Here is a 9,996-nt window from a genome sequence, read left to right as displayed (position 1 = left end):
GGTGTCACTTCTGCGGGGCAGCCGGGTCAGGCAGAGTGGCTCCCGTGTCTGGCCCTTCCTACATACCCATCAGGCCCCCGAAGGGGAAGCAGCAGAACTTGCGTTGAGCCCATTGTAACGGTGCCACTGGTGGGGCGGGGGAATATCTGGAGTGGTGGCGCCGCCAGGGCTAGTTGGGCAGAGTGCCTGGGGAGAGGCCAGAGCCCCAGCACAGCCTGGGTGCCAGCCAGGCAGAAGGGAGCAGCACCATGCTGCCCGGTCCCCGTGCTCCTGACTGGGGCCCTCGGTCCCGCCTCATTTCCCCCTGCTGGCAGGTCACCATGGCACCGGCTCCCCCTCCACAGCAACCCTGAGCTGCGTCAGCCCAGGCGCCCCATGCCTCGCAGGGGCTGAGGCCCGGGGACAGGGGTGGACAGGTGCCCCAAGGACTGTAGCAGGAGGAGCGACGCCCAGGCCTGACAGACATGGCCTGGCTGGGGCCAAGGGTCCCTGTGCAGTTGGCCCCGGAAGGGGAGGGGCCTGTGCGGATCTGCCAGCCCCATGATAGATGGCTCAGGGGGTGCTTTCCGTGGGGGCCGCGGGGGTGTCCCACCGCCCCTCTGCTCACCTGCACTCTGGAAGCCAAGGCCGCGCCAGTGCTGGGCTCTGGTCTAAACAGCGCACTCTTCAGAGGAGTACTGCTGGATTGGCTGAGGCCCCGTCCACTGGAACCTTCGAATCCTCCACATCCCAAGGCTCGTCCTGGGCGAGGCCTGAGGGAGACCGAGTCCCAGGAAGGCCTGGAAAGGCCAGGGCTACGCCACAACCCAATGACAGGCAGCTGCGAGCCAGGACCCCGCGAACCAGGTAAGGCGGGGGGCGGGGGGGGGGAATGCAGGGCAGCTCCAGGGAGCCCAGGCAGAGGGCGACTGTTTGAGGGTCGGGGGGGGGGGGGTCCACCTGCTGCAAGGACTCTGCCTGCCAAACAGCCGCGGCTGCTGTGTCAGACGAGCAGCCCAGAGCAGCGCGAGCCCCCCGCACAGCTACGGCCCGGGAGCCAAGCTTCTGCACGCTGCCCGGGCTGCCGTCCATCCTTCCAGGAGACAGGACCACCGACCCCCAAAAAGTCCAAGCTTCCCCAAGCCACACCCTCGGGGCCCTGCAACGCCTCCCCTGCACATAATTCTGCTGGCTGGGAAAATGGAGGTCCCAGGAGCCACGAGAACCAGACCTGGGGGTTGGTAGCCAGGTCTGGAGAACTTGGGCAGCTGAGGGCAGAGAGGTGCCAGCCAGCATGCACACTCTGCCCTTCGCAGTGCAGTCGGATGCCCAGGAGCCGACTCATCGGAGGACTTGCCCATCCTGTGGGTCCCAGGCCCGAGGAGGCTCGGTGTTCAGGCATTTCCAGCTGTTCCCTCTCCCACTGCACCCCACGCCCTCCTGGGGTGGTGAGAGGCAGAGGTGGCTACGATGCCGGAAAGATGTTACTGGAATCTGGGTTCTTGACCCCGGAACTGAAGAATGAACTTGGCGAACACACAGGCAGCAAGCAAGCCAAGTCTTTATCACAAGAAAGCAAACAGCTCCCAGGACAGCGGCGAGGGGGGAGAAGAGCCCCCCCTTCTGTTGTCCTAGAGGGGTTTGTATCCCTTAAAGATGGGGGGAAACCAACGTGGGGTCCAGGAAGATGTGGTTTTCTCCCATTGGCCTGGCCCGGTCTCCTTGCCCAAGAGCGGACTTAGGGCTGGAGATGCGCCCCTGAGCCTCATCCTTAGACTGAGAGTCACCACCATTCTGCTCATTCCTTTCCTCGCGCTAAGAGCGGGTTAGAGATTGGCGTCCACCTGGACGTGAAACAGGTTACCCCCCCCCCCCCGCCGTAAACAGGGCCTGCAGCGACGGTACTCCCCGGAGCCTCAAGCCACAAACCTTAATCAATGGCCTTATCAAAGAAAGCATGGAAGCCGGAGCTCCGACGCTGACCACCTGAGTAGACAGTGATCCCGCCTCAGCCAGAGGAGGAGAGACGGCCCTGCGGTCCCCCAACCCCTCCCCGGGTCCCAGCCGGTCCTGCCAGCTCACCCAGCGCTTCCCGCCAGGAGGAGCCAGGGCGCCTCCAGAAGGGGGCTCCACGGGGCTCTGCCACCGAGGGGCGCGGCAGGGCCGAGGCTGGGGGCGGAGCCGCGCGCCCGCCAAGCCCCGCCCCCGCCGCAGGCCCCGCCCCCAGGGCCGGCGGAACCCCGGAGAGGAGGGGGTGGGTGGGGCTAGACTGGGTCAGCTGAGTGACAGTCACGGGACAGCGATCAGCTCCGTCTGGCTTCCTGGAGGAGAGGGAGGGTTGAGCGGGGGGTCTCCGAGTGTGGCAGGCCAGTGGCAGGGGGCCGGGGCCGGGGCCGGGGAGGGTGTTGTCCCGAGGACAGATCTGCACAGGGGGTTGGGGGGAACCCTGAAGGCAGGGTGCTGAGGCCCGGGGACCTAGGGGACACAGGTTAGGGAACCCTGGGGTTCCCCAGAGCCTGGAGTGACCCGGACCCCCAAGGAGCCCACAGGGGAGGCTGGGACCCGGGAAGATGGGGGGGCCTGTGGGGTAGCTGCGTCCCCAAGCCCCAACTTTTTCCCCAGGATATGGAGAAGGAGCGCGAAACTCTGCAGGCCTGGAAGGAGCGTGTGGGCCAAGAGCTGGACCGCGTGATGGCTTTCTGGCTGGAGCACTCCCACGATCGGGAGCACGGGTGCGCCTCGCCCTGCTGGAGCCCTCAGCAGGGGCTTTGCCCTGCCGGAGCCCCCCGCCTCACTCGCAGCTGACTCGGCTCTGCTGGGCTTCTCCTGGCCCCTTTGCTAATGCTGCCTGTCCCACAGGGGCTTCTTCACGTGCCTGGGCCGCGACGGGCGGGTGTATGACGACCTCAAGTACGTCTGGCTGCAGGGGAGGCAGGTACAAGGCGTGCCCAAGCTCGCAGCTCTCCCAGGGGCGGGAGCGAGTCGGACCTGGGCTTGCTCTGCCCTGCCTCGGTCAGCACGCCGACAGGGCTTGTCGGCTCAGCACCCTTCCTCCCACGCCAGGGGCACTGAGGACTCCCCCCTCATCCCAGCCCTAAGGACTTAAGCCATGTCCCCCCACCCCCGCCCGCAACAGGTGTGGATGTACTGTCGCCTGTACCGCAAGCTTGAGCGCTTCCACCGCCCTGAGCTTCTGGATGCGGCTAAAGCAGGTGCCCCCTCCCTGTCCCCAGCATCGTGGAGGCCCCTTCAAGTTACCAGTCGTGCACCACGTGTGCCTAGTTCCTAGAGGGCTCTAGAAGCAACGAAAGGCCTTGAAGGCTCACAGGCAGGGAGGGAGGGGTGGCGGGGCCCTCCTCCCCCGAGTTCTAGCTGCCACCTTCCTGACCACCAGGGGGCGAATTTTTGCTGCGCCATGCCCGAGTGGCACCTCCTGAAAAGAAGTGTGCCTTTGTGCTGACGCGGGACGGCCGGCCCGTCAAGGTGCAGCGGAGCATCTTCAGTGAGTGCTTCTACACCATGGCCATGAACGAGCTGTGGAGGGTGACGGCGGAGGCACGGTACCAGGTGCGCGGGAGGAAGGCTGCCTGGGGAGGCTCCGTGCCCTCGCCTGCGCCCCGTGTGCGAGCCGCTGCCCGGGTCCTGTCCGCAGGCCGGGTCTGTCATCGACGGCAACCCGTCCTCTGGGCCCCCGCACGTTCACTGTGGGCCTGCGGGTATTCCTGCCCCCGCTCCCACAGCCCCACAGGGACCCTGGACACAGAGGTGGTTCCCAACCAAAGCGCAGGGCACCCAGCGTGAGGCCAAGCAGAGAGAAAAGGCAGCTCGTGCTCAAAAGACCCAAACTCCCCAGCGGCTTTCAGGGGAGGGTCTTTAAAAGCCAGGTGAGGGAGGGCCGCAGGGCGCCGGCTCAGCTCAGGGACATTCTTCCGATGGGTGGGTGGTGAGGTCATCGGGAGGCCGCATCATCAACCTTCTGGTTCCAACGGGTCTGGGGTCTACGTGCCCCTGGGCAGCAGTTAACGTCTTGTCAGTCCGGATGTCACCTACAGCCTTTGAGGAGGAGCTAGAATGTCCTTGGCTTTTCCTCATGGCTAAAGTGTTATTATTTCGTCTTGTTGGACTGTTTTCTTTTGTTTCTGCCTTTGCTCACTTCTCCGGTCAAGTTTGCTCTTTGGAACTTGGGGAAAGCCTAGGGGGCTAACGCTGGCCTACAAATAAGGGGTGAGGGACACAGGGGACGCCTATCCCCCAGAAGGCCCCGCAGGGCGCTGCTTAGTTTTGAAGGGAGCTGCCCTGGCTGGGAGGGGCCGCTCGCTCCCTGCACCCCTCTCGCTCGGTCCCCCTCTGGCGTTTAGACCTGACCTCACTGCCCGGGAATGGTCTGCACCCCGAGACCAGGCCCAGGCCCCAAAGCAGGCCTTGGTGAGGCGTCCTATGAGTGGGTGGGAGGACACAGCTCTCCCACCCCAGGGCTGAGCCCTGGGGACCTGGCAGATCAGGGCCTGGGGGACCAGACTGGATGGCATGCAGCCTCAGCCTGAGCCTCTTCTCCCTCCACCCCCAGAGCGAAGCGGTGGACATGATGGATCAGATCGTGCACTGGGTGCGAGAGGACCCCTCTGGGCTGGGCCGGCCCCAGCTCCCCGGGGCCGTGGCCTCGGAGTCCATGGCAGTGCCCATGATGCTGCTGTGCCTGGTGGAGCAGCTCGGGGAGGAGGACGAGGAGCTGGCGGGCCGCTACGCGCAGCTGGGGCACTGGTGCGCTCGGAGGATCCTGCAGCACGTCCAGGTAGGGGCCGGGGGCAGACACCGGCGCCAGACGGGCCCTGGGAGCTGAGGGGCAGGGCAGCCCCCGCCCCCACCCGGGGGGCGCCTCCCTCGCTCCAGCTGGGCCCCGAAGGCCCCCTTCAGGCACCTGGAGGCATGGGGAGGCCCCGCCAGGGTGAGGTGTGGCCCGGGACCCTCGGGAAGGGGAGGAGGGCTCCAGGGGAGCCTGGGGGGGACTGAGGGCCCGAGGGTGGGGGTCAGAGCCCCAGACACCGCACGGCGCAGGAAACCCGGCCCAGAACCAAGCTGGTCCCGGCCTCTGTGGGCAGTCCAGTCCACCCAAGCTCAGTCCCCGTTCAGCGTCTTAGCCTACACACCCAGGCCCAGAGCAAGGGTTAGAACCCACTCAGACCCTTGGGAGTGAATGGACTCCCTCTCAAATGCTCCTGAGAGCCAGGCCACCCAAGCCCGCAGATCAGGAGGGAGGGAGCAGGGGAGGGGCATCTTGCTGGTTGGATGATGGGGTGGGGGGGGTGCTGAGGCCCAGCTGCCTCTCTCCTCCTCCCTCGGCAGAGGGATGGACAGGCTGTGCTGGAGAATGTGTCGGAAGATGGCGAGGAACTTTCTGGCTGCCTGGGGAGACACCAGAACCCAGGTGATGGGGCGGGGAGCGTGGGGAAGGCCTCCCTCCACCCTCCGCCCCGGAGCACCAGGTGGAGAAGGGGAGACGTGGCTCCTGTGCCAGTGCGTCAGCTGCACGAGAGCGACTGGCACGGACTGGGAGGGCCGGCTGTCCCCAGGGGAGCTCAGAGCAGCTCCCACTGTGGGGAAGAGAGGAAGCGAGTCAGTGGTCTGAGCAGGGCCTTGAGCCCCTGCCTGGGGAAGGACCCGCTGCCTGCCTCACCCCGAGTCCTCACCAGGCCACGCGCTGGAAGCTGGCTGGTTCCTGCTCCGCCACAGCAGCCGGAGCGGTGACGCCAAACTTCGAGCCCACGTCATCGACACGTTCCTGCTACTGCCTTTCCGCTCCGGATGGGACGCTGATCACGGAGGCCTCTTCTACTTCCAGGATGCCGATGGCCTCTGCCCCACCCAGGTGGGGATGTGCCCAGGGCGCCGTGGTCCTCGCCTTTATCTTCAGGGGCATCAGCAGTGGGAGCCGGCTGGCTCCCTTCCGTTCTTGTCTCCGATTGCGCCTGGATCTTGCTGAGGTCCACAGAGGGTGGCTGCTCTGCCCCCGGCAGGAGCAGAGTGTCCAAGGGGCTTTCGACAGACTAACGAGACACAAAGGCTTTCGATTCCAAGGCGAAAGGGGAGCCTGCCCCACCCTTGGCCTTTGGAAGGGGCTCCTGGGGCTGCAGCCGGGTCAGGAAGCTAGTCCCCTCGGCCCCCCAGGGACGTCCATCCCATCGTGAAGCTCCCCACGCTCAGGCCAGATGGCATCTGAGCCAGGACCGGAAGGGTGGCACCCTGGGCCCTCAGACGCCCGCCTCTGCTTGCTCGCAGCTGGAGTGGGCCATGAAGCTCTGGTGGCCGCACAGCGAAGCCATGATCGCCTTTCTCATGGGCTACAGTGAGAGCGGGGACCCTGCCTTACTGCGTCTCTTCTACCAGGTGGCCGAGTACACGTTTCGCCAGGTGCGTGGAGGCGGCAGTGGGCAGCCCTTTCTTCCCAGGCGGGCCAGGGCCAGGCTTGGGGGCGGTGGGAAGAAGCTGGGCCGCGATGGGGAGGCTCACCCCGTGCACCTCTTCCACCACCCCCCGCCGCTGCTGGGTGTGGTGCCTCTGCAGGTCTGAGAGCTCCCAGAAGTGCTGGCCCTGGTACCCTCTGTTCAGTCACCAGAGTGGCCCTTGCCCCCCAGGGTGCGTCATGCTGGTGGTGGTGGCAGGACTGACCATGTAGCTGCTGATGAGAGCTCTGAGACCTAAAGCACGGCTGGGGACTGGGGGGCACGTGGGACAGAAAAGGCTGGAAGGACTGCTCTGCACAGAGGAGTCACCCTGTCTGACTTGGGCATTCCTGGGTCCCCGGGCTCCGGGAGGGGACCCGGGGCTGTGGCTGTCATCCTGGCCCGTGGGCGGCAGCTGCAGAGGCGGCGAGGTCTAGGCTGGCCACCGTTGCTGGAGTGGCACACGACTACATAAGCCAGGAGGCAAGGCCAGCGTTTGAGATCAGAGGGACAGGCTGTGAGGTAGGAAGGAAGCCCCTTCCCTGAGGCCAGAGCACTCTGAGCAGAGCGCCGAGCTGCTGCAGCCGAGGCGCACCTCGCGTGCCAGCTTGATGGTGGAGGAGGGATGATTCCTCACCTGTTTCTAAAGCCACGACACCCGGCACTGGTAAAGCCCAGTTTGGGAGGGGTTATAACAGGGGGTCTTATTCTGAGGTCTGTGGGCGTTGAAACCCAGGAGAAAACTAACCTCTAATTGAAATCCAGCTTTCGCTTCCATCATGAACGAAAGCAGCGAACCGTAGCAGTGTTACAGTGTCTGACTTTTGTCACCAGAAATCCCAAACGTGTTCATATGATGCTGCAGTTAGAGAGGCGTCTCCAATTATTGCACGAGCCTGTCTCTACTTCCAACCATGCGGGCCACGAGACCCGAGGAGATGTATCTTAGCATTGAAAGCATTTGCAAAGAACATGCGTTCGAGGCCATTGGTTTTAACTGCATAAAGTGAATTTTTTTTTTGGGTCTTTCCTAGGGCCGCACCCACAGCATATGGAGGTTCCCAGGCGAGGGGTCGAATGGGAGCTGTAGCCGCCCACCTACACCAGAGCCACAGCAACGTGGGATCTGAACCGTGTCTGCGACCTACACCACAGCTCACGGCAACGCCAGATCCTTAACCCACGGAGAAAGGCCAGGGATCGAACCCGAAACTTCGTGGTTCCTAGTCAGGTTCCTAAACACTGAGCCACAATGGAAACTGCCGTAAAGTGAAATTTAAGGGATAAATTTTCAAGAAAGAGGTAGCGATGTCACTAAACCATCGCAAAAGTTATAGCCAACAGGTCAATCATTATTCACTAAGCATCATAACAGACTATACAAAAAGCAGAAATTCAGACATTACAGACAGGGCAAACACTCATCTTTTGTTTTCCTCCTGGGTCAGATCAAGGAGTCGAAAAACAAGGACTGAGCAATGTCCCTGGAAAGAGACCGAGTACATACAGAACAAATTTTACTCCCTCAACTTGTCTCTGTGAGGACGCAGGTTCGATCCCTGGCCTCGCTCAGTGGGTTAATGTTCCAGCGTTGCCGAAAGCTGCAGTGTAGGTCGCAGATGTGGCTTGGATCCCGTGTGGCTGTGCCTGTGACCGGCAGGTGCAGCTTCGATTCGAGCCCTAGTCCCAGAACTGCCGTTTGCCACAGGTGTGGCCTTAAAAAGAAAAAAAAAAGAGTACACCAACTCACAGGCGCCCATTTACACAGACATTTTTTTTTTTTGTCTTTGTTTTTGTCTCTTCAAGGGCCGCACCCGCAGCATATGGAGGTTCCCAGGCTAGGGGTCTATTTGGAGCTGCAGCTGCTGGCCTCCGCCACAGCACCGCCAGATCCAAGTTGCATCTTCGACCTACACCGTGGCTCACGGCAACGCCGGATCCTTAACCCACGGAGCGAGGCCAGGGATCGACCCCTCGTCCTCATGGATCCTAGTCCGGTTTGTTACCACTGAGCCAGGATGGGGACTCCAAGGACGACATTTTGATAGGGGACTTCAATATCGTTGATTTCTTCCTTGGGCCTTCTGAGAAGGGCTTCTGCTCAAGTCTCTTATCTGGAAAGGAAAGAGAAGGGCCTAGACCAGGGGTCTGAGGTCTATACTGGAGTGTCGGGAAGGAACTGGAGAAGCCTCCACGGGATAGGTGCCCGGTGGGATGTGGGCAGGAGAGAAGGGAGTCCCAGGGCATCAACAGAGCTGTGGGGCAGGGGCAGGCTTCGGGTGGCTCCAGGGGAGGGGGAGTGTGTTTGAGACCTGTGGTGTGCAGGGCCGGAGTCAGATGTCATTGCTACATGCCCACCATCTCATCTCCCTGGAAGACAGGCCTGAAGATTAGGCCTCGGAGGAGCAGGGAACCAGGACCTCCTAGGGAGTAACTTGTTATAAAGTTACACGAGGGTTGGGCGCTTCCATCATCAATGTTTTCTTTGTTTCTTTTTCTTCTTTTTTTTTTTTTTTTTTTTTTTTTTTTGCATTTTAGGGCCAAGGAAGTTCCCAGACAAGGGATCGAATCAGAGCTACAGCTGCCAGCCTACACCACAGCCACAGCAATGCGAGATCTGAGCCGCATCTGCCAATTAACCCACTGAGCAAGGCCAGGGATAGAACCTGCATCCTCATGGTTACTAGTTGGGTTCGGGTTCATAAACCGCTGAGCCATGAAAGGAATTCCTGTTTCCTTCTTTTAAATCAGTTATTATTGAAGTACAATTTATATACTCTAAAACGTATCCATTGTAAGCATTTAGTTCACTGAGACATGACAATGTGTATATCTGTCACCACCAGCGCAATCATGATAGAGAATTTCTTATTCCAACTTGCAAGGTTTCATCTCACAGCCTGTGGCCTCTTTCCCAAGCAGTGTTATCTAGGTGCAGACTCCCACCCACCTGCAAAAAAAGGAAAAGGAAAAGCCCTCGCATTCACCTTTGTCCGGGACTCACTTAGGAGCACTGATTGTGGAGCGGTTTAGTGGGGACAGGGAACGCCCCTTCCCCAGGGCCTGTGGCGTCGGGGCGGCTCCTGCAGGCACCACCTGTCACTTCCTCCTTGTTGCAGTTTCGTGATCCCGAGTACGGGGAATGGTTTGGCTACCTGAACCGAGAGGGGAAGGTTGCCCTCACTATCAAGGGGGGTCCCTTTAAAGGTGAGTGGGAGATACGGCAGGGCTTCAGGGGCTCGGAGCGCTCGGCTGCCCCTGGCCCTCCCAACCCGCCGTCCTGCCTCTGCGCAGGCTGCTTCCACGTGCCGCGGTGCCTTGCCATGTGCGAAGAGATGCTGAGCGCCCTGCTGAGCCGCCTCGCCTAGGCTCTACGGCGCCCGGTCCTCGCCCGCTGACCCCGCCCGCCGAAGCGCAGAATAAAGCTGAGCCTGCACCATAGCCCGTGTGCGAGAGTCTCTGGGTCTCGGGAAGGGAGAGACCGCCGCGCTGGCCAGAGGGCACCTGCTCACCAGGACAGTGACCCGCCCCGCGCGCTGGGCCCGCCCACCCTGCCAACAAGGCCCGGGGCCCGCCA

The 9,996-nt window shown here is 62.1% G+C and overlaps 1 protein-coding gene across 1 annotated transcript; it reads left to right on the top strand.

Annotated features, from left to right (window-relative positions):
• RENBP (renin binding protein) lies at positions 2,295–9,860 on the top strand (the record flags this gene model as incomplete). Its single annotated transcript, NM_213900.1, is given in 11 exon segments — positions 2,295–2,345; positions 2,602–2,711; positions 2,839–2,914; positions 3,116–3,191; positions 3,374–3,546; positions 4,547–4,771; positions 5,323–5,404; positions 5,670–5,845; positions 6,256–6,387; positions 9,539–9,626; positions 9,714–9,860. Coding segments are annotated over 10 exon segments (1,209 nt in total).

This window comes from Sus scrofa, chromosome X (assembly GCF_000003025.6).
Source record: "Sus scrofa isolate TJ Tabasco breed Duroc chromosome X, Sscrofa11.1, whole genome shotgun sequence".
NCBI lineage: Eukaryota > Metazoa > Chordata > Mammalia > Artiodactyla > Suidae > Sus > Sus scrofa.
The sequence above is the reverse complement of the archived record's forward strand: the minus strand, read 5'-3'. Positions and strand labels throughout refer to the sequence as shown.